General features: G+C 36.6%; 1 protein-coding gene across 5 annotated transcripts in view; it reads right to left on the bottom strand.

Annotated features, from left to right (window-relative positions):
• The window catches only part of LOC106883441 (centrosomal protein of 112 kDa), a 237,973-nt gene that overhangs the window by 131,291 nt on the left and 80,351 nt on the right, over nucleotides 1-26,331 (bottom strand). For all 5 annotated transcript variants that reach the window (XM_089346986.1, XM_089346987.1, XM_089346988.1 and 2 more), the window contains 4 exons: nucleotides 25,530-25,648; nucleotides 8,522-8,665; nucleotides 4,826-4,980; nucleotides 1,507-1,636 (listed from right to left, as the gene is read on the bottom strand). In XM_089346986.1, the coding sequence (XP_089203112.1) occupies nucleotides 1,507-1,636; nucleotides 4,826-4,980; nucleotides 8,522-8,665; nucleotides 25,530-25,648 (548 nt within the window). The remainder of the gene's footprint in view (nucleotides 1-1,506; nucleotides 1,637-4,825; nucleotides 4,981-8,521; nucleotides 8,666-25,529; nucleotides 25,649-26,331) is intronic.

The following is a 26,331-nucleotide window of genomic DNA, read 5'->3' as shown; positions in this document are numbered from 1 at the left end:
AACCATCAGAGACTCATGCAAAATGTTCTAGCTCTTTGTACCCTGACAGCAATGTCTCAGTTGAGTGTTGGGGGTTGATGTAATTGACATGGCCCTTGCCCCGAAATTACTGGCCTTGTGCCAAAATTTGAAACTAGTATAGGTGCCAAGTTGTATTGGTCTAAGTTGGTGGCCATCCCTTTCGATATAAACATTGAAGGCACGGAGGGAAGAGACTTGCATTCATTTAAAAATATCGTCCTTAGGGTTTTGCATACTTGTGCTGATGCATGATCAACATTGACTGATGGGGGCTCCTGTATGCACACATGTGCAAATGCATGTGTGTGTGTGTGTGTGTGTGTGTGTGTTCTTTGTGTTTTTTCCTCACCACTCGACAGCTGGCATTGGTTTGTTTGGTCTCTCTAACATAGTGATTCAATGAAAGAGACTGATAAAATAAGTATGAGACTTTAAAAAAAAAAATAATAAGTATAGGGATTAATTAGTTCTACTAAACCCCTCAAAGTGGTGCCCCAGCCTGGCCACAGTCCAATGACTGAAACAAGTAAAAGACAATGAAGGACTATTAACAGTATCATAGCAATGATTTAATGGTTTTTCTTAGACAAAGTTGAAATAATGCTCATGGCACTGTAATCTTTATGAGATATATATATAATTAGTAGCAAATACTGTTAATTAACCCTTCTGTTATATTACTTTTGAAATATTTTGCCTTTGTTTCACTTGATTTTGAAGAATTTAGTAGAATAATTTTGTTACTATTAAGCTGGTGTTTGGAACATAAATGAAGAGGAAACTTTGATGGAAGATTTTAATTTAGATCACTTTAACCCTTTTGTTACCATATTTCTGTTGAAAAATACTGCCTTTGTTTCAATTAATCTTGAAAATGTTGTTGTTGTTGGCACTCCATCGCTTACGACGTCGAGGGTTCCAGTCGATCCGATCAATGGAACAGCCTGCTTGTGAAATTAATGTGCAAGTGGCTGAGCACTCCACAGACACGTGTACCCTTAACGTAGTTCTCAGGGATATTCAGCGTGACACAGTGTGACAAGGCTGACCCTTTAAAATACAGGCACAACAGAAACAGGAAGTAAGAGTGAGAGAAAGTTGTGGTGAAAGAGTACAGCAGGGTTTGTCACCATCCCCTGCCGGAGCCTCATGGAGCTTTAGGTATTTTCGCTCAATAAACACTCACAATGCCCGGTCTGGGAATCGAAACCGCGATCCTATGACCGCGAGTCCACTGCCCTAACCACTGGGCCATTGCGCCTCCACTACCATTGTATAACCATCACAGTATAATGACAACACATCCACAGTACAACCACCATATAACCACAATACAACCACTGCATAACCAAAGTATAACCATTGTATAACTAGCATGTGACCACTGTGTAACCCTTGCATAACCACAGTATAACTACAATACAACACTGTACAATCACTGTGTAGCCACAATATACAGCAGGAATAACTACAGCTGTTATTTACCTTGCTATTAAGTTCTTTGTGTTTTTTTTCCGTGTTTGCATGTGTTGTTCTGAACTGTTCTTCCATGTCTGAAACCTTTTTACTGTGTTGTTGTTGCAAATCATTGAGTTTTTCTGATAGATTGGATTCACTGAAATATTTCATTTAATGACAATCAAAGCAAGAATAATAACTGTAAATAACAATAATAACAATCAAAGCATGGAAGGAAGGCACATATTAGCCCCACTCAAAAACACATGGAGACTGTTTAACTTCATTTAAACATTTATCATTTATCTTTTATCTGCTTCAGTCATTAGACTACAGGCCATGCTGGGGCACAACCTTGGAAAAGTTTTAGTTAAATGAATTGACCCCGGTACTTATTATCATTTTTTTTTTAAGCTTGCTACTTATTTTATTGGTCCCCTTTTGCTGAACCATTGAGTTACGGGGACATAAACAAACCAACACTGGTTGCCAAGCAGTGGTGGGGACAAACACAGACACACACACACATATACAACACACTTCTTTCAGTTTCTGTCTACCAAATTCACTCACAAGGTTTTGGTTGGCCCAAGTCTATAATGGAAGACACTTACTCAAGGTGCCATTCAGCGGGCCTGAACCCTGAACCATGTGGTTGGGAAGCAAACTTCTTACCATACAGCCATGCCTGTGTCTATGTATATAGATGAAATTATATTTATAACCCTGAAACCTATATATATATATATATATGGCGGTAGGAAGGGCATCCAGTTGTAGAAACTCTGCCAGATCAGATTGGAGCCTGGTGTAGCCATCTGGTTCACCAGTCCTCAGTCAAATCGTCCAACCTATGCTAGCATGGAAAATGGATGTTAAACGATGATGATGATATATATATATATATATATATATATATATAGATATAGATATACTGACCCACAACCTCATCTCAAACTACTTGTAGTGGAATCATATCAGTGACCAGGTCACAGTTGGTGTGATGAAAATTTTGACCGCAAATAATGTTTAAATGTTTGCCCATTTTAGCATCACCCTGTGTCATCCATGCTGTAATTATACATCTTCGAAATAATAATGATGATTTCTAGCTTTGGCATGGAGGTATTAGGGTGTTGGCCTCATGATTGTAAGGTTGTGGCTTTGATTCCTGGACTGGGTGGTGTGTTGTGTTCTTGAGCAAAACGCTTCATTTCATGTTGCACCAGTTCACTCAGCTGGCAAAAATGAGTAATGCTGCAGTGGATCAGCACCCTGTCCAGGTGGGGGAATATATACGTCATGGAAACCAGGAAATCAGCCCTCATGAGTTTATATGATTTGGGAAAGAACTTTATTTTTACTAACTTTGGCATAAGATAGTAGAGCTGTAACTGAATCAGCATCAGCTTTTGTGACCATAGTGCTATAAAACAAAGCAGGCCTTGGTAGAATTTGAACTCATAATATAGTGAAACACCATCATTATAATCATTTAATGCTAAGGACCCAACAGTCTAAGGACTGAATCATACTCCAGTGTTGGCTTTGGCATGGTTTCTACAGATAGATGCCCCTCTCATGTCAATCAATTTAAGGAATGTACTGGGTGTTATTTTTGTGCCACCAGCACTTGTGAGGTTGCCGTGCAGCCTGTAAGACTATAGGAGGGCAATTTTATGCTAGGGAATGAAGGGTTAAAGAATGACAGAAAAGGCAAGAGCAGAAAAGGTCTCCAGGATGTAGAGGAGTTACGTAACTCATATTTTTGAAGAGAAGGTGGAATTGATCAGGAAGAGCTAGAAAGCTCTATCATCATCATCATCATCATCATTGTTATCATTATTATTATTATTATTATTATTACTATTTATCTCTAACATAGGCACAAGACTGGAAATTTTTTGTAGGGAAGGGGATAGTTGATGAAATGAAACCTGGTACTTGACTGGTACTTCATTTTACTAGGCTCCAAAGGAATGGAAGTCAACGGTGACTTCAGCAAGATTTGAACTCAAAACATAAGGAGCCAAAGGCGGCGAGCTGGCAGAAACATTAGCGCGCCGGGCGAAATGCTTAGCAGTATTTCGTCTGCCGCTACGTTCTGAGTTCAAATTCTACCGAGGTCGACTTTGCCTATTATCCTTTCGGGGTCGATTAAATAAGTACCAGTTATGCACTGGGGTTGATATAATCAACTTAATCTGTTTGTCTGTCCTTGTTTGTCCCCTCTGTGTGTAGCCTCTTGTGGGCAGTAAAGAAATAAGAACGTAAGGAGCCAGAAGAAATAACACAAGGCATATTGTCTGCTGCTTTTAATGATTTTCTACACCACTCTTAAAACAATAATTACTACTCATTTAGACACAAAGCTATCAGTTTTGGAGGAAGGGGCTGGTTGATTAAATGAACCCTACTTTGGTACTTTCTTTTATGAATGGCAAAATTAACCTTGTTGAAATGTGAAATCAGAATATAAGGAACCAGACTACTCTTAAAATATTACAGTTCTATATTTAGGAGATGAGGAATTATGTACATTATTTACATTTGACAGATATTTGTCCTCATCTTGCTTGTTGTTAACACAATGTTTCAGCTGATATACCCTCCAGCCTTCATAAGGTGTCTTGGGGAAATTTCGAACCTGGGTTCTCATTCCTAAGGTATTTGTCGATGCTATTATTATTATTATTATTATTATTATTATTATTATTATTATTAAAATATTAATCCTTTCTACTAAAGGCACAAAGCCAGCAATTTCAAGGAGGGAAAAAGCTGATGACATTGACCCTGGTAGATAAAAGGCAAAGTTGACCTTGATGGAATTTGAACTCAGAATGTAAAAACAGACAAAATGCTGCTAAACATTTTGTCTGGCATGCTAATAACTCTGCCAGCTTACCACCTTAAAATGGAACTGCAGCACCATACCAAAGCCCAATAATGATAATAATAATAATAATAATAATAATAATAATGGTTTCAAAGTTTGTCACAAGGGCAGCCATTTTGGGGGAGGGGATGAGTCGATTACATTGACCCCAACATTTCACTGGTACTTAATTTATCAACACCGAAAGGATGAAAGGCAAAGTTGACCTTGACGGAATTTGAACTCAGAACGTTGCGATGGGTGAAATACTGCTAAGCATTTCGTCCAGCGTGCTAATGATTCTGCCAACTCGCCACCTTAATAATAATAAGAATAATAACAATAATAATAATAATATTAATAATTATAATAATGCTTCTAGAAAGCAGATAAAGAATTTTATTAGTTTCTCTGTTCATGTGTCAGTTTCAGTTAATTCCTATACACTAATTAAAATAGATTAATTACCTTTGTTTTAATGAGTGTATTTCTTCCTTTTGGTTGTCAATGGATGTTTGTAGTTCTTCATTTTCCGTTTCCAAAACATTTCGCTTCTTAGAAATTGAGTCTGCTTCAAGAACAAGTTCTTGAACTCTACCCTCCAGATCTTTGATCATATTTATCTGTTGAATAAAATCAATCAATCAATCAATATTTTATTCAATTCATGTGTGATGAATAGAGACAATTGTTTGAACTTTCATAATCAATGGTTAAGAAGTTTTTGTAATCATGTGATTTTGGGTTCTGTCCCACTATGTAGCACATTGGGAAAGTATCCTCTACCATATAGCCCCAGGATGACTAATGCCTTGTGAGCGGCTCTGATAGACGGAAATGGTACAAAGCCCATCACATATATAAATACATACATGCATTCAATTACAAAAACCGTCCAACCCATGCCAGCATGGAAAGTGGACATTAAAAGACATATATATATATATATATATATATACATACACAGTGCAGATGCCAGTGCTGCCTCACTAGCACCCATGCCGGTGGCATGCAAAATGCACCATTCGAGTGTGGTCGATGCCAGTGCTGACTAGCTCCTATGCTGGTGACACATAAAAAGCACCCGCTACACTTTCAGAGTGGTTGGCATTAGGAAGGGCATTCAGCTGTAGAAATCTTAGCAGCTCAGATTGGAGTCTGGTGTAGCCTCTTGGCATACCAGTCCTTAGTCAAACCATCCAACCCATGCCAACATGGAAAGAGTACATTAAAACATGATGATGATGATATAAATATATATATATATATAATCACACAACACACACACATATATATATATATACACACACATACATATATACATGTACATATATATATATGTATATATATATATACAGACATATTTACATATACATATATATATATGCATACATACATATACACATATATATTATACACATAAGTGATGTATGTATGTATCTATGATCACTTATATGTGTGCATGTGTATATGAATATTTAGATTCTGTGATTGCATGGGGAATGTCTGAGTTACAGATGATGATGTCTCTTGTACTTCCCCTATCAACAAACCATCTGGTAAGTTTATACTTCCAAAGATGAGAGGAATGAACACTCCCATACTTGAAAAAACAGCTAAGGGTTAGCAACAGAAATGGCATCTAGCTGTAAAACAACAATATGTATTTCTCTTACCCATGTTGTCGTTGTCATCATCATTTAACATCTGTTTTCTATGCTGGCATGTGTTTGACGGTTTGACAGGATCTGATGTGCCAGAGGACTGTACCAAGCTTTTAGATTCTGCTTTGGCATGGTTTCCTTGGATTTTGCCCTTTCTAATGATAACCACTTTACAGAGTGTAAAAAAAAACAAAAAAAAACTGGCACTCCATTGGTTACAACGACAAGGGTTCCAGTTTAGCTGATCAACAGAACAGCATACTTATGAAATTAATGTGCAAGTGGCTGAGCACTCCACAGACATATGTACCCTTAATATAATTCTTAGGGATGATACAGCATGACACAGAGTGTGACAAGGCTGGCCCTGTGAAATACAGGTAATACTAATTTTTGCCAGCCGAGTGAACTGGAGAAATATGAAATAAAGTGTCTTGCTCAAGGACAAAACACATTGCCGGGAATAAAACGCATGACCTTGAGATCGTGAGTTGAATACCCTAACCACTAAATCATGTGCCTCCACTTACAGAGTGTACTGAGTGCTTTTTATGTGGCACCAACATTAGTGATGTTGCCAGGTTAGCATCATCATCATCATCATCATCGTTTAACGTCCGCTTTCCATGCTAGCATGGGTTGGACGATTTGACTGAGGACTGGTGAAACCGGATGGCAACACCAGGCTCCAATCTAATTTGGCAGAGTTTCTACAGCTGGATGCCCTTCCTAACACCAACCACTCAGAGAGTGTAGTGGGTGCTTTTACGTGTCACCCACACGAAAACGGCCACGCTCGACTCGAAACAAACAAAAGAATGAAAGAAAAAAATGAATAAAATAATATTTTGCAATAAGGCATTTGTTGTATTGACTTTAGGTAAGAAGAAATGCCAGCTGCAATGTTAGTACTTTTAAAGTCTAAATGTAAAAACCATAATTAGAAATGAGAACTAGATTACGGACTCATTTTGTTGGGAGTTTACCTTCTAATCTACTTTCTTACTAAAGTACTGGAAAATCTGTGTGTTTGCATGTGTGAGTGCATGTGCACATATGTGCTTGTGTCTCTGCTGCCATGTGTATTTGCATGCACATGCATGTGTGTGCGCATGAATATAAACTACGTTAAACAAAATATCTAAATATATATTAACGAATTTCAATAGGAAGTGCTACAACACTAGACAATGCTGGATGTTTCCAAAAATAATTAGTCCTCAATCAATTTATCAAGTCTTTTAACATTTTCCATTGAATATAAACTGAAATTCAAAGCAGAAGGTTCAAAACAGATGAATAAATTTTATGCTGTGAGGAGGAAGAGAAAAAGTGTAGTGATTCAGGTAGAAAGTTTTGTTGGAGAGAGAGATGACATAATTATTGGTGTTGTTGGATAAGTATTCTGGGAGAGAAGAGAGAGTAAAAAAACATTATTATCATAATGGTGAAGAATAAGAAAGATAGATGGAGTTTGGATAAGTTTTTCTCTGCTAGCCTTGTTTAGACTAGGGCTAATTACAGCAGGATGTTTTTTTTATAGCTGGATGCTTTTTCAGTTGCCAACCTTACATGTTTTTTCAAGTAAAAGATTATTTGATTCCAGAAGAATTCTAAAGTGCAGAGCTAGAAGATGATTTGTTGAAAGAAAATGTTAACAATGTTCCTGGTTGCACTCCTGTCACAAATGGTGACATCACTGCTTGAACCTGAGCTGCAAGTAGTGATTGTCACCATCGGTAGCCACAGCTCAATGTAGGTTGTAGACATTTATGTGGAGACATATATGCATGCACACACACACACGACACCTTTTACTTTCTGTTGAAGAAAATTCTCTCACAAAGAATTTTCTCGGCCCAGAGCTGAAATAGAGGACACTTGCCCTGTGGGATTGAACTCAAGGCCACATGGTTGAGAAGTGAAATTCGTTAATCATGCAGTCACTGCATGTACCCCATAGTTTATAGCATATAATTATAAGAACATGGGGACAGCTGAACCCTGAAGGTTTCTTGTATGGCTGACAATATAGGTGGGTGGAAGTTCTTCTATTCAGAGCTGCAATTAAATGAAGTGAATGGGGAATAATACCATGAATTAAAAGAAATATTAGTTGATGCTACACGAAAATATTTTTAAAAAATTCTTAATCTCATCACATTTTGTTAAATAAATACCTTACTAATTGTCAATGCAATTTCTCAAAAATCCATAATAGAAAAATTATGCAAAACAATTATTAGTAGAATGTAAAAATAACAGGAATATAATATTTAAGCAAAGAAAATTTACATTCTTAAGCATGGCACTAAAAAAGAAAAAAACTTGAACAAAGATCTATTAAAATTTAATACTGTGTATGTGTGTAACAGACTGCTAAAAATGCAATAATATTTAATCATTGGAAAGTTATTAATTCCATCTTAATTCCACTCTTTATTAACAACGGAGGTGTTTCTCTGAATGAAGTTCTGAGTCAACAGAAAAATCCACTTACATTGCCATCGTTTTGCTTTTTGTATGCTTCCTCCATTTTCTCCAACCTTGTATTTGTCTCGTCAAGCATATTTTTAATGTTCTGCGAATGCTGACGCCGTAGTTCCACTTTTTCTTGTTCCATATCATTGAGAAGGGTTTGTAACTGTACAGAAAAGGAAGACAATGATATGGTATTAGGTATGATTAATTCAAAATTCTACTACCAACCTATAATGATGCAATGACCAGGTTTATCATATTTGATTTTAAGACTTTATATCTGTTATTTCATGTTATCATATGACCCTAAAAATCTAGATATGGTTTGGTGAAGCATGTTGTTCTTAATGTTACCCCATAAACTAGAAGTGGTAGAGATAACTATTTCTACTTCATTTCTGTCATGTATATTAATGTGTCTTTGCTTTGAGTTTCTGCAGATTCTTAATGCAAATTGGGAGCTCTTGACACGAACACATGCAATGTATACAGCAATGAATATTGAACACAGAGTTTCATACATTCCCATTGTTACAAATAATATTAGGCCTCACTGAGGCAATGACTAGTGACTGAGACCTTTGGAAATATGCTGTGCGTGAGAAGATCTGGCAAGCCAAGTAAGACCATAACACGTGGCCTATGCCCATTTATGCATACCTTTCCTTCATTGGACACTAAACTCTACTTGCGAAGACCTGTTGAGGCAAGTGAAATCGAAATCAAATCAAATTCGCAAATTCGATGACTGGCACCCATGCCAGTGGAGTGCTAAGAGCACCATCTGAGCATGATTGCTGCCAGAGCAGCTGACTGGCTTCCGTACCGGTGGCACGTAAAAAGCACCATTCGAACATGTTCGTACCAGCGTTGCCTTATTGGCATGTGAAAAAACATTCAAGTGAGGCTGTTGTCAGTGCCGCTGCACTGGCTCCTGTGCAGGTGGCACGTAAAATACACCACTTGAGCGTGGCCATTGCCAGTACCACCTGACTGGCCCTCGTGCCGGTAGCACGTAAAAGCAGCCACTACACACTGAGAGTGGTTGGTGTTAGGAAGGGCATCCAGCTGTAGAAACTCTGCCAGATCAGATTGGAGCCTAGTGCAGCTATCTGGTTCGCCAGCCCTCAGTCAAATTGTTCAACCCATGCTAGCATGGAAAGCGAACGTTAAACAATGATGATGATGATAATATCATGTCTGACACCTTAAAGCCCTGAGCTGACCAAAGTCTTGAGAGCAGGGTTGGTAGACAGAAACTGAAAGAAGCCTATCATGCACACACACACACATATACACACACACATAAATAAGTTTCATCACATTCCATGTTACTTGAATTTCAGGAGGCCCTACTTTAGTTTGTTCACTTATAAGTGTAGAGCAGTTCTCTCCCCTCAAAGGGAAACTTCGCCCTCCCTTCTATTTCTTAGTAAACTCTCTTTTTCTCCTTCTCTTACACCAAAAGCAACCGTAGGTGACTCAAATTTTCTCATGTGTGTGGGTATATATATCATCATCATCATCTTCTTTATCAACATTGTTTAACATCCATGTTTCATGCTGGCCTAGATGGGACAGTTTAACAGGATCTGAAAGTTCAAGAACAGCATTGTGCTCTACTGTCTGCTTCATCATGGTTTCTACAGCTTCATGCCCTTCCTAATGCCAACTATTTTACACCATGTGCTGGGTGCTTTCTTTATGCCACCAACACCAGTGAGGTCACAATGCAGCTTGCAGGACTACAAACCCTGAGGAGGGGGAAGCTTTATGCTAGGGGACAATGGGGTAAAACTATGAAAGAAGGGGTCAGAAAAGGACAATTTTTCCTTGATGTAGAGAACCTACATGACAACTCACATTTTAGAAGAGAAGGTGAGAGCGATTGGGGTGGATGAGGTGTCAGAATAAAGCAACTATGATAATCAATAGGAAACTAAAATTCATGAAAGAAACACTGCTATTATGTAGGAAATTCCATCAAAGAAAAGGAAGAAGAATATGCTGGCCAAGCCATGGAGTCAGTACCAATACTTCAACACAATGAACCTCAAAAAAATCAAAAACAATGCATGGACAATACATTAAAATTTTCCAGAAACACCATTGCACCAATCGATACATTATACTCCTTAGAAAACTTAATAGTTATCAAGATGTTCATGGCAGACAACCTGATAACTTGGTCACATGACAATGAAATGGCCAATCAATGGACATGGTGAAACTATTACAGAAGCTACACAACAAGAACAAAGAAGCTAATAAGGAAGTTCAACTTTAAAACAAAAATTGAAACAGTATCAAGTAATTTGGAAAGAAATATGCCTGATAGTAGAGAGAGAGAGAGAGAGAGAGAAAGAGAGAAGTGGTGGGAAGAAACAAATAAAGACCAGTAGATTATGTGAGAGAAGGAAAAGAGTGAAGAGAAAAGATGTAGGGAGGGGGTATAAAGCAGGATAAAGTAAAAAAAAAAATCTAAAGACAATGAAAAGCAAAAAGTGAAAGAGAAATGGAGAGAAAATAATAATGATAATAATAATAATAATAATAATAATAATAATAATAATAATAATAATAATAATAATAATAATAATAATAATAATAATAATAATAATAATAATAGAGTTTATATTGTTAGGAAAAATAATAAGAAAAAAACAGATTAAGAAATAACAAAGAAATGGCTATGGAGGGGGTGAGTATGATGAGAGGTTTTAGGAAGGAAAAGTTAGAAAAGAGTAAAGAAAAACCTTGAGATTGGTGAAGGAATAGGCATCAATGGAAATATATGAAGTGTGAGATGTAGGTAGATGTCAGTGATATAGAATAGATAGATTAAGATATCTATCTATCTACCTGTCTATACATGTAGGTATATGTGTGTGTGTGTGTGTGTGTGTGTGTGTATATATATATATATATATATATATATATATATATATATATATATATATATATATATATATATGTATATATATATATATATATAGTGAGAGAGAGGGAGAGAAAGGTTGGAGAAAGGTTAAGCTAACAAACAGTGAGATAGATAGAAAAATAGACTGGTAGATTTATTATATGTACATAGACACACATTCAAACAAACAAGTGTGTATATGTATGTACGTATGTGTGTGTGTGTGTGTATATATATATATATATATATATATATATATATATATATATATATGAAGAGAAAGAGATAAGAAGATAGAGAGACACAGATGAATGATATTAAAGGAAAAGGCAGAGAACTATATTTAATATTGTGTCCATGTGTCCATATGTGTGTGTGTGTCTGTGTCCGTGTCCATGTCGGTGTGTTTAGACGAAATCAAAATATGGAAAAGAAAAGTTACAAATCAGTAGAAGAGCAAAAGAAAAAGAATTAGATAACAAAATAAAATATTAAATAAAATGGAGAAAAAGAAAATGTAAATAAAGAGAGGGGAGGGGCAGGTGGGAGTCAGATTAAGAGAAAGAGAGATAAATATATAGAGAGAGACAGGGAGAAAGAGGCAGTAACATAGAGAGAAGTCTGCATGTATGACAGATGCGTGTGTGCATCTATGTGTATATATATGTATATAAATATATATATGTATGTGTGTGTGTGTGTGTATATATATATATATATATATATATATATGTATGTGTATATATGTGTATGAGTATATATATGTGTGTATATATATATATATATATATATATATATATATATATATATATATATGTATGTATTTATATATATATATATGTGTGTGTGTGCGTGTGTGAGTATATATATATATGTGTATATATGAATGTATGTATGTGTATATATATATATATGCATATGTGTGTGTGTGTGTATATATATATATATATATATATATATATACAAACACACACACACACACACACACAGAGTAATAGAGAGCGAGAGACAGACAGACAGAGACAGAAAGGAAGAAAGAGAGATCTATGAGGGGTCGGGTGAGTGAAATGCTGTAAAGAAAACCATGAACGAAAGATGCTTTTTTTACTAAGACACACAAGGGGGGGGAGAGATACAAGAAAAGTGAAATGCATAAAACTTTGAAGAGAAAAGTCAGCATAGCTGAACTATTGATTCCACAAGTCCTTTGTGTTGAGTGTGTGGATGTGGTGCAGCTATGTGATGCTGCAGATTTCATAGAGAATGAAAGGAAGAACTACACAAGATATAAACACATTGTCATATAGCTGTGGGGGGTTTTTTTGGGTTTTGACTTTGGGTTTGTTAGATGAAGGAAGGAGAGAGAAGGAGCGATAGGATGACGGCGGCGACAGCAGCAGTAGTGGTGGTGGAGGTGGTGGAGGAGGAGGAGATGAAGAAGATGATGTCGGACCAGCAAAAGGATAGACACAGATACAATTGCCAAGACAGGAGGAGGAGGAGGGGAACAAGAAGAAGAACAAGAAGAAGGATGAAGAAGAAGAAGCAAAAGAAGAAGAAGAAAATGTTCAAACTATATAGAAATAAGACAGATGCATTATATTTTAAATATACATACATATATATATGTATACACAAATATATACATATACACATACATATACATGTATATATATATACATACATATACATATATATACATACACATATATATTTGTATATATAAATATGTATAAGTACATATCTATATATATACATATATATGTGTATATATGTGTGTGTGTGTGTACATATGTATATATCATATACATGTGCTTATGTATATGTGTGTGTGTGTTTGTATATGTATGTATATATATATATATATATATATATATATATATATGTATGTATGTATGTATGTATACCCACACGTATATAATAAAATAAAACTACTATAATAACAACAACAATGAAATGAAATGGCAAACTGGACTCCATTAATTTGATTACGTCTGAATAAACAGTAAGAGAGACTTTTTGGTCAGATGGGGGTTGGTAAAGTAGGGGTGGCGGTGGAGGGGAGAGGAAGAAATTTGGTAAAAGTAGAGAATATTACCAAACAAACCTGAAAGCGAAATAAATAAATAAATAGATAAATAAATAAATAATCAAAGCAATGAAATATTTTATCTCTTATCAACTGTTCTATATTTCGTTTTATGTTGTTGCTTTTATTTTTATTTTTGCTTCTTTTATTATTATTTTTCTTTTGTTTGTGGTTCTCGATTTTGTTGTTGTTGTTGTTGCTGTTCCTATCATTGTTGTTATTTTTTTGTCGAGCCATTGTTGTTTTTCCTTTAGTCCATCATTATTATTATTATTATTATTATTATTGTTGTTGTTATTTTTTTAACATTAAAAAAGTTTAAAAAAAGAAAGACAAAGAGAGCGAGAGAGAGAGAGAGAGAGAGAGAGAGAGAGAAGGAAGGAAAAGAGAAGAGAAGACCAGAGATAGGAGATAAAACAACAGACCAGCTTCAGATATAGACATTATGTTTTTCAAAGATTTTTAGCTGTTGAAGTTTGTGAGTAGCTAAGCCTCTGTTTTTGTTTAGATTTAACAATCACAACTTTATAATATACATACATACATACATGTGTGTGTGCGTGTGTGCATGCATATATATATACATATATATATATACACACATACACACACATATTATGTATATGCATTTGTGTATATATATATACATACAAATATGTATATATGTGTGTGTGTGTGAATGTGTATGAATGTGTGTGCATGCGTGCATGTACATACACACACACACAAAATCTGGTATTGAGTCAAAATTCGAGGAACTCAGTAGCTTGGGGTGCTGCAGTATTGATCTATTGATTTCAAGCACAACTTGAGGCATTGTGTGTTACGTATATTCCTTTAAACAAAACATGTATTTTTCTCTTTTTTTTTTTCTTATCTCAGTAAATCTAATTCATACATTTTTGGTATAGTAATAATTATCATCAAAGATTGAAAAAAAAACAAAAAAAAAACAAACATACGAAAACCAGTTTATACTTTGTGGTGTTGTTGTCATTGTTGTTGTTATTTGGTAATATAATACTTTGCCCTTGTAAATATCTAATGTTTCGAAACCTAGACAACCCATGTAAGTATTAGAAAACAAGGAAGATTCTTTGAAAACATGTAAGGTTAACCAGTGCTAATATTGAAAATAAGGTTATGATTCCTTTAAGTTCTGAGTTCAAATCCCACTGAGGTCATTCATCTCTGCCTTTCATCCTTCAGAACTAGATAAAAACAAAATTGCTAATGAAACAGGTGGTGGTGGTGGTGGTGGAGGTGGTTGAGATGTTGCATTTTAATGGCTATGTTCTCCATTTGTAGTCTTGTGTCCATGTTCGATGGCAATATTAGATATAATTAAAGTGAAAGTGGCAAGCTGGCAGAATTGTTAGCACACTGGGCAAAATGCTTAGTGGCCTTTCATCTGTTTTTATGTTCTCAGTTCAAATTCTACTCAGGTCAACTTTGTCTTTCATGCTTTCGGGGTTGATAAAATAAGTACTAGTTGAACACTGGCATCAGTTGTAATCGATTTACCCACTCTTCTTGAACTTGTTAACCTTGTGCCAAAATTGGAAACCAATATAAAGCAAAAATGACACGTTGGCAGAATCATTAGCATGCTGGTTCAAAATGGCTTAGCAGTATTTCGTCTGTTTTTACATTGTGAGTTCAAATTCTGCTGAGGTTGACTTTGTCTTTCATCCTTTCAGGGTCGTAAAATAAGTACGAGTTGAGCACTGGGATCACTGTAATTGACTTACCTGCTCACCCTAAACTTGCTGGCCTTGTGCCAAAATTTGAAACGAAAGGGCTTCCAGCTAAAGAAACCCTACCAAAGCAGATATTGGATTTTAGGATAGTCATCCAATTTTCCAGCTCCTGAACCATCCAACCCATGTCAGCATGGAAAACAGACATTAACTGTTGTGGATGATAATGATGTAAGACAACTGTAGGAGTGGCTATGTGGTAAGTAGCTTGCTTACCAACCACATGGCTCCGGGTTCAGTCCCACTGCATGGCACCTTGGGCAAGTGTCTTCTACTATAGCCTCGGGCCGACCAAAGCCTTGTGAGTGGATTTGGTAGATGGAAACTGAAAGAAGCCCACCGTATATATGTATATATATATATATGTATATATATATATGTATATATATATATATATATATATATATATATATATATATATATATATATATATGTATGTGTGTGTATATGTTTGTGTGTCTGTGTTTGTCCCTCCCAACATCGCTTGACAACCGATGCTGGTGTGTTTACGTCCCCATAACTTAGCGGTCTGGCAAAAGAGACCAATAGAATAAGTACTAGGCTTACAAAGAATAAGTCATGGGGTTGAGTTGCTCGACTAAAGGTGGTGCTCCAGCATGGCCACAGTCAAATGACTGAAACAAGTAAAAAAGTATTGTTTATAGTTTAAAAAGTTTCTATGGAAAACCAAACTGCAATGGAATATTTTAACATTAGTTCCTACAATTATACGATATACGATATATTTTTCATCCCAAATTTAAAATCAAAATAATTTTCTATCACATGTTTGCAGTGTCAATTGAAAACTCAAGGCCAGACTGGTTTGAATTTAAAAACAACCATGTTTTTCTCAAGATCATTTGTTAACAGGATGTTCGAGATTGTTGACAAGAGTGGAGGGACTCTGTCAGTCAAGCTTTTATGTGTACAAGCCAAGGCCAGACATTTTAAAGAAGACTAGCAGTTGTCCATGCATGAACATCTCCTCTTCTCCCTATGTTACTGATGAAGAGCATGGTTGCCAACTTGGGCCAATACACCTTGGCACCAGTGTAATAACAAGCATTGCTGTTAGAACCCCTAACAAGTAGGGCAGATACTATAAGACATCTTGCCTGACTATCAAACAACTCCACCAATCCATTTCTTTGGATTGGTACTTTATTTCTCCATTCCAAAAAGATGAAAGCAAAGTTGACTTAGACAGGATTTGATCTCAAGAGAGCAGAGTTAGAACAAATGCAATGAGGTATCCTTATGTTATGTTCTAATGGCTCAGCCAAATCGTCTGAGGTTAGGAAGTTAAAAAAAGAAAATGACCAGCAGAGATTTATATTTTTTTATGATTGTTACCAGAGCAGCTGTCTGGCTTCTGTGCCTGTGGCACGTAAATAGCACCAGCATGATCGTTACCAACGTTGCCCTCCTGGCACTTGTGCCAGTGGCACGTGAAAAGACATTCGAGCGAGATCATTGCCAGTGCAGATGGACTGGCTCCTGTGCAGGTGACACGTAATACACCATTTCGAGCGTGGCCTTTGCCAGTAAGACATCTGAGCGAGATCGTTGCCAGTGCCCCTGGACTGGCCCTTGTGCAGGTGGCACATAGAATACACCATTTCGAGCGTGGCCGTTTCCAGTACCCGCCTGACTGGCCCTCATGCCAGTGGCACATAAAAGCACCCACTACACTCTCGGAGTGGTTGGCGTTAGGAAGGGCATCCAGCTGTAGAAACTGCCAAATCAGATTGGAGCCTGGTGTTGCCTCCTGGTCCACCAATCCTCAGTCAAATCGTCCAACCCATGCTAGCATGGAAAGCGGATGTTAAACGACAATGACGATGATGATGATTAACTGTATAAGTGTTTACTGAGAAACCTCAAAAAAAAAAGTCCCCAAAACTACATTCAGAGAATTAATCTTTCTTTCCATGGCCCTTCATTCATGGATACACCACAAAGGAAAGACAAGTCAAAAAGTTTGCAGCATCCACAGAGCAATGGGGGACACCAGTTCTTAATTAAGTGTAACTACATCTTTATCTTAGGGGTTTACTTCCTTAGCCGTAGTGGAGGCACAATGGCCCAGTGGTTAGGGCAGCGGACTTGCGGTCATAGGATCGCAGTTTCGATTCCCAGACCGAGCGTTGTGAGTGTTTATTGAGCGAAAACACCTAAAGCTCCACGAGGCTCCGGCAGGGGATGGTGGCGAACCCTGCTGTACTCTTTCACCACAACTTTCTCTCACTCTTACTTCCTGTTTCTGTTGTGCCTGTAATTCAAAGGGTCAGCCTTGTCACACTGTATCACGCTGAATATCCCCGAGAACTACGTTAAGGGTACACGTGTGTGTGTGGAGTGCTCAGCCACTTGCACGTTAATTTCATGAGCAGGCTGTTCCATTGATCGGATCAACTGGAACCCTCGACGTCATGAGTGACAGTGCCAACACACATTAACATAAAACTCCCTTAGCCTTTTCTAAGCACTCAATAAATTACCCTCACATGATAGTAAGAATTTATTATTACAGTAGGCATAGTTTGTGTAGAGCCAGTCCCACTCTCTCGTCCATCAAATTTGTATTGATCTGGTGCAACAAGTGCCAGAAACTCTAAGAGTTATCAGGATGCAAGATTTGTATGGAGTTACCTTCTCTTAGATGAGCAGCTAAAGAGCTGAAGGAGCTCATCTGCCCTGGGTTGCTTGGAGTGTCTGTGAGTGACCGTTTCCTGGAAGGAAATGCTAATTAACTCATAGCTGGGACCCTGACCCGGTGCTACTACTCCAGGACTGACTACATCTGGGAGCAACAGTGGCTAAGAGGTGGTTCCACACTTCCCAAAACCCTGGAACTCCTGAATTAGAACCCCACTATGGGAATGCAGTTTAAAGTCATACCTAGGACAGATATATATATATATATATATATATATACATATATATATATATATATATATATATATATATATATATATATATATGTATACATATATATATATATGTCCTGTACTTGAAAAGACATGTCAAGCTAAGTAAAAGCGTGGTTGTCCTTGCATACAGACTTGTCTCCTGCAACCTCCTCCAACTGAGCATCCCTAATCTCTCAGGCTTGTAGGTGCTGCTGCTGTGTAAAAAGCACCCATTCTGGTTCTGTGTAAAAGCACCCAGTACACTCTGTAAAGTGGTTGGTGTTAGGAAGGGCATACAGTTGTAGAAACCATACCAAAACAGACAGGGAGCTTGAACAGCTCTTGTCAAACTGTCTAACCCATGCCAGCATGGAAAACAGACGTTAAATGATGATTATTACACACACACACGTTTAATAAACACAGGATCTACATGTGAGTGATTATAAGTTTCAAGCTCAGATTGTACAGTAATTGAATGAGCTTGTATAGTATGCTGTGTACTATCCAGTAGTTGCTCAGGTTTAGAAAACAGAAAAGGAAAACTTTTCCTGCTTTGAACTTGCAGGACATTAGACAGCATGCTATACAAGCCCATTTGATTACTGTACTAATCTGAGCATGAAACTTATAAAAGCTAAATCCAGTGTTTATTAAATGGTATAGTAAGTTAGAGCATTGGGCTCACAATCATGAGATAGTGAGTTTGATTCTCAGATTGGGCTGTGTGTTGTGTTCTTGAGCAAGACACTTTTTTTCATGTTGCTCCAGTTCACTCAGCTGTAGAAATGAGTTGCAGCATCACTGATGCCAAGCTGTATCAGCCTTTGCTTTTCCTTTGGATAACATCGGTCACATGGAGAGGGGAGGCTGGTATGCATAAGTGACTGTTGGTATGCATAAATGACTGCTGGTCTTCCATAAACAACCTTCTAGGTGCAATCCCATGGTCATTCATGACCGAAGGGGGCCTTTACCTTACTTCTTTATATATCTCTCATTAGATGGAGTACTTTGTTGATCCTACCAACAATGGAGCAGTCACTATATATCCACACACACACACACACACACGCGCGTGCGCGCACACACACACACATGTATACATGACAGGCTTCTTTCAGTTTCAGTCAACCAAATCCATTCACAAAGCTCTGGTTGGCCCAGGGCTATAGCATAAGACACTCGCCCAAAGTACCACACAATGGCACTGGAGCTGAATCTACTTATTAACCGCACAGCCATGAAGAGAAAAAAAAAAAAAATTGGTTGGTTTATTTCTTGAGATTTGATAACAGATATTGGCAATCAAGGTCTTGCACTTAACTGGAACACTAACATAGAAAATCAATGTAAAGAACTTATTGCTTCTCTGGCAATATTTTCATTTTCTCTTTTTTTTTTTTTTTGCTATTTCTGTCTACCAGTGCAAAGACAGACCACTCAGTTTTGGTTTTTACATCAGTCACAGAGAGGTACTGGATCACATCATTCTCTTTCCTTTTATGTAATTTTTGCTTTTGTTTTCACTGAATCAATAGGATTATATAGCTTTAGACTTCGTACAATCTATGGATTGTGCACTGATCCATTTAGTTGTCAGACAGTTAGCCAGCAATTTCTTGAAAAAAAAAAAAATCATCTGAATGATAATAATGCTGTCTGTAAGTTGATTTAGTAGCCATTCAGTAGATTCTTAATTCTGATTTTATTTTTGACCTGAATACATTGATAGTTGATATGAAAAAAAAATGTCAATTAATATAAATACCTACCCTTGGACTGATTTGTTGACTTAATCCATGATTTATATTCGTTTATTCTTTTACTGGTTTCAGTCATCTGATTGCGGCCATGCTGGAGCACCGCCTATAGTTGAACAAATCGAACCCAGGACTTATTCTTTGTAAGCCTAGTACTTATTCTATGAGTTTCTTTTGCTGAACTGCTAAGTTACAGGGACGTAAACACACCACCAACGTCGGTTGTCAAGTGATGGGGGCGAAGAAACACAGACACACAAATATATACATACATATATATATATATATTACGGCTTTTGAATGTTGTTTTCACTGTTCATTTTTTCCTGTCTTGGTTTGTGTTTGCCACCTTGGAATCCTCTGTGTAGTGGGTTGATCCACTACTCAGGAAGAGACTATTCTAGAGTACGTTCTGTCTTGTCTTCGAAACGTCTAGATAGAATAGAGACAGCTGATGAAGGGATATTCCAAGTGGCTTTCCGTTTTCCTATGTGTTCGTTCCGTTGTCTGTAGTTTATTGTTCTAACGTCCTGTACCCTGATATGCATGTATATACACATGTAGATGTAAGTATGTACATATATGTGTGTATACATGTATATATATTCTTTGTATTATTACATTATTGAACGCACACGTCCTATTTTGCAAGTAAGTCTACTATTATTCTGACGTGACTATCTTTCTATCTATCTATCTATCTATCTATCTATCTATCTTTCTATCTATTTATCTATCTGTCTTCCTCCATCTTTCTATCTATACCTCTGTCCTGGCCTCTACTTCACTGCTATACCCTTCTGTCCCTTCCTCCTTGTTCCACTTCCTCCCTCCACCATCCTCTCTATCTATTTATCTATCTGTCTTCCTCTATCTTCCTATCTACCCTTCTGTCCTGGCCTCTACTTCACTGCTTCTGTCCCTTCCTCCTTGTTCCACTTCCTCCCTCCACCATCCTCTCTGCTCTCGTGTGACCTGTGGTCAACTTTCTTTTCACTCCAGCCGCTGTGAAGGCAAGACGAACTACTAGCGTTCTACCTCAGATTTGCGTTTGGCCGTACGGCTTTTGAATGTTGTTTTCACTGTTCATTTTTTCCTGTCTTGGTTTGTGTTTGCCACCTTGGAATCCTCTGTGTAGTGGGTTGATCCACTACCCAGGAAGAGACTATTCTAGAGTACGTTCTGTCTTGTCTTCGAAACGTCTAGATAGAATAGAGACAGCTGATGAAGGGATATTCCAAGTGGCTTTCCGTTTTCCTATGTGTTCGTTCCGTTGCCTGTAGTTTATTGTTCTAACGTCCTGTACCCTGATATGCATGTATATACACATGTAGATGTAAGTATGTACATATATGTGTGTATACATGTATATATATTCTTTGTATTATATATATATATATATATATATATAGGTAGATAGATAGATAGATAGATAGATATGACAGGCTTCATTCAGTTTTCATCTATCAATCCACTCACAAGGCTTTGGTCAGCCTGAGATTATTGTAGAAAACACTTGCTCAAGGTGTCATGCAGTGGGACTGAACCCAGAACCATGTGGTTGGGATCAATCTTTTTACGACACAGCCATGCCTGCACCTATGTTTATTTTTTTCTTTGTTTGTTTTTTTGCTATTTTTCTTTCTACCATCATCTTACATGCACTTTTCTCTGCTAGTATGGGTGGGTGGAAGAATTTCATTGGAGGATTTTATTTTTGCAGCTCATTTGTTTAGTTTTATAGTCATTATTCCATATTAGCATAGCTAAGACAAAACTTCATCATTATCATCATCATCTTCATCAACATTTATTGTTCATGTTCCATGCTGATATGGGTTGAATGGTTTTGATAGGATCCAATATGTCCAAGGACAGCATCTTGCTCCAACATCTGTTTTGGCATGGTTTCTATGACTGGCTGCCCCTTCCTAACACCAACCACTTTACAGTGTGGGCTGGGTGCTTTTTACATGCTCCTTGCACTATTGAAGTACCTGTGCAGCTTGCAGAACTACAAACCTGAAGGTTGGTGGGGGTGGGTCAGCTTCATGGCATAGGATGAAGGGATTGGACAATGCAAAGGGGAGTGCAGCAGTGGAGGTTCTTTTTAGGGGACCTGCATGGCTTCTCATGTCTAATAGGAGAACAGGAGAGAAATTGCAAGAGATTGATAATGGTGATAAAGTGCCCCCACCCCCACCACAAGGTCGTATGGGAAGGAGAATATGGGGATGGGGAAGCAGACAGCCAAAATGGGTAGGGTGGCAGGGTGGATGAGCAAATGCTCTTTCTATTTTTGTTGCCAACTGTTAGTTGCTTTCTGAGTAAGATAAAAAGGTGAGCTTTTTTATTATTATTATTATTTTCAATTTATTAATTTATTTTGGCATTCTAATAGTCCTCATGCATCTAAAGCAGAAATTATGGAACACTTGTTTTGCTTACCAGAGACAGCAAACAAAGACACTGCGGAATGACACACATCATTATCAACATCATCATTGTTCTAATGATGACTTTTCCATGCATGCATGGATCAGACAAAATTCGTTGAAGCAGATTTTCTATGGCTGGATACTTTTCCTGTCAACGATCATCACCTGTTTCTAAGTAAGGTTATATTTCTCCTAATTCAGATATGCTTCCATGAAAAATTGCACAAAAACAACACATATTGCATGATGATAGTGTTTGTATACTTAGAAAGGGAAAAGATCCCTTTGGTCATGAATGACCATGGGATCGCACCTAGAAAGTTCCCCTCCAAGGCACAAGTCCAGGCAAGGTTGTTTATGGAAGACCAGCAGTCACCTATGCATACAAACCTCCCCTCTTCATGCCACCGTTGTTATCCAAGGGAAAGGCAAACGCCAATACAGCTTGGCATCAGTGATGTCGCAACTCATTTCTACAGCTGAGTAAACTGGAGCAATGTGAAATAAAGTGTTTTGCTCAAGAACACAACACACAGTCTGGTCCAGGAATCAAACTCACTACCTCATGTTTGTGAGCCTGACACTCTAATAACTGAGCCATGTGAGAAAATAAGAACACAAACACATGTATATATACATGTATAATATTTGGCCTTTTTTGCATGTTTTTATCCATGTTTTTCAATTAAGGAATCCCTTATTCCACATGTCTCCAACGTCACCAAACCAGCAAACAATTTGTTGACAGGGGTAGAAGACACTTGTCTAAGTAGAAGACATTTGTCTAAGGTGTCTAGTAGAAGACACTTGTCTAAGGAGCAGCATGGTGGGAGCAAATCCAGAACCACATAGTCATGAAGCAGACAACTTTTAACTATACAGCCATACCTGCAGTCAGTCAAGTAAACTGGACCAAGCAGGATCAAGTGTTAGCTGTCTTGCTTATGAGACAACGCAATGCTTCTACAAATAAAATTTGAACTCAGGACTACATGGCCTGTAGATGAGCATCTTAGCTTCACAAACATTGCCTCATGATCTCTTACATAACTCTCTTTACTTCTCTCCCTCTCCTCTTTTGTTATGTGCAACAGAAGCAGTATTGGTTTAAAATAGCAATCACTGTATCATATTTAATGCAGATACATCATGGGAAGCCAAATTAGTTGTAGTATTCATTCTGAAATAATATCTCTTATAGTCATACAGTGTAAAAAGAAACACAAAACTATATCAGTAGCAGATGAAGATTATTCAGCTGCAGTGGTGATAATTCTAGTTGTACATTGATGTCTTCTTGGGATTCCTCAGTATCAAGCAGCCACTGGCAACTGCATGTTAAAACAAAATCCATTGTCACTGATGTTGCAATTAGCTGGCCAGCTGAATAAAAATTCATTATGTGAAAAGAAACATTAATAAATATAGTAATATGTGTACATAATGGAAAGCCAAATCAACTGTGGCAATCATCTAGAGATAATATCTCTTCAATCACTGTTTTCCTGTATCAATGATGATGGATTTTGTCTTAGCCTGTGGTTGCCAATGGTGAAGTTCAAACAGATAGAAATGCGTAACTACCATTCTCATCACCACTGCTACTGATATTCTTTTTTGTCATTTAATACTGTACAACAATAAAAGTTACTTTCTCCAACAAATACTGCATTTAATTTGGCTTTTCATGATGCACCTGCATTAAATTAGATACAGAAATTGCTATTTTACTCTTCTTGTTTTCAATAATTAAGCTAACTAGGCAGTGAGCTGGCAGAATTGTTAGCATGCCAGGCAAAATGCTTAGTGGAACTCAGTTCATCTTCACGTTCTGAGTTCAAATTCTACTGAGATTAACTTTATCATTCATACTTTTTGGGGTTGATAAACTAAGTACTAGTTGAACACTGGGGTTGATGTAATTGACTTACCACCACCCCTGAAATTGCTGGCCTTGTGCCAAAATTTGAAATCAATAATTAAGCTAACTTCCACCTCCAACCAAAAAAAAGTATATTTTCAACTTGAAGTATATTAATTCTTTCTTAGTTTAAACCAATTACCTGCGAGAAAAGACAGACTAACAGCTTTCTTAAGAAAGCTCATAATGAGTGCACTAACATTAGGTTTTGTCTGACAGATACTGAGAAGATATTATATTTTTCAGAGATCACAGGCTCTACATCACTCATTGAAGCAAGGATGCAGATTGAGTAAACCACTGTTTATAATTAATCTGATTGTTGTTCAATGTTATACCTTTCAAAAAAAAAAAAAAAACAGGTTTACATTAACATCTATAATGCCATCAGAATATTTATATCACTGAGCAGTTTTCATGTTAGTTGAAAGTTAGCTCCAAGCTGGAGTCTTCAATACTGATTCTGTGAAATGTTTTTACAACACTTCAGTCCATTACAAACATCACTGAGAGACAAGACAGAATATCATTATGCCTCAACTACAAACCTGACAATAAACTTTTCCCTTTGAACTCTTATGATTATATCAGTCTCCTTCTTCTTCTTGTTCTTCTTTTTCCCAACCAACACAAAATTATGAGTTAAAAGTTAAGAGATTGCCTTTATCTTCTTTAGAAGAAGATGCAATAACATGTGCCAACGAGTCTAATATATAAACCACCTGTTTTGTAAGATATACTTAGCCATTTCAAACTCTATCTTATCAATTACTATAACAGTGCTGAAATATTAAGACATACCTATTGATATTTTATTATCACACACACACACACACACATGTATATATATGCACACAAATATATATATATATATATATATATATATATATATATATATATATACACACATACACATATATATGTATAGATACATATATATGTACACACACACACACACATATATATATATATGTGTACATATATATATATATATATAGATATACATATAAATACATATGTATATACATATATACACAAACACACACACACATAAATACATATATGTACATAAACACATACACACACACGTGTATGTATATATATATATATATATATATATATATATATATATACATATACATATATATATATATATATGTGTGTGTGTGTGTGTGTGTCTGTGTGTATGTATAACATCTCAAAGAAAAAGAAGAGACTCACTTTCTGGTCACATTCATTTTTCTTCATCTGATACATATTTTCCATTTCTTTCTTCAACTCTTCAATCTGTTTATCTTTGCTCTCTTTTGTTTTTTCGATTTCCAGTTTCAGTGATTTCACTAAAAAGAACAACAAAAGCAAAACAAAAAAACTACAATAAACAAATAAATAAAAGAAATCAATGAAAGATAATAATACTTCATTTAGTTGAAGATAACAAGAGAATATTTTTAATGCTCTCTCTCTCTCTCTATCTATCTTTCTATCTCATATATATACATACATGCACACATATACACAAAAATATACAAATATATATTTACATATGTGTGTCGCAGCAGCAAATATTATTATCATTACTATCATTATAATTATTATTATTATTATTGGTGGTGGTAGTGGTAGTAGTAGTAGTAGTATTTCATGGTTGCATTTTATAACACAAGATGTTAGAAACGTTTATATATAGCTGTCCCCCACTCCTTCCACATACACACACACACACTGCTACATCAGTGATAGAATGTGCTACGTTAGTCAATTTATGTTTTACAAGGTGTCATTTCACATCCACTTGTAGTTTTTATAGTAGCAATATACTTATATATTTATGTATGTACGTATATTATACATAGTATTATCAACTGTATAGTGGGGAAACTTAACAAAATGTACCAATACTTCAATAATCTCTGTATGGCAGCAAGTGATATAAAGTTATTGGTGTTGTCGTTGAACACTTTGCCAACCATGGGAAGTGACTCTCCGTACTCTATTCTCAATAGCTGGCACTCTGTTGCTT

This window comes from Octopus bimaculoides, chromosome 2, assembly GCF_046866305.1.
Source record: "Octopus bimaculoides isolate indiv1 chromosome 2, ASM4686630v1, whole genome shotgun sequence".
Lineage (NCBI taxonomy): Eukaryota > Metazoa > Mollusca > Cephalopoda > Octopoda > Octopodidae > Octopus > Octopus bimaculoides.
This window is presented reverse-complemented; position numbering and strand designations above follow the sequence as displayed.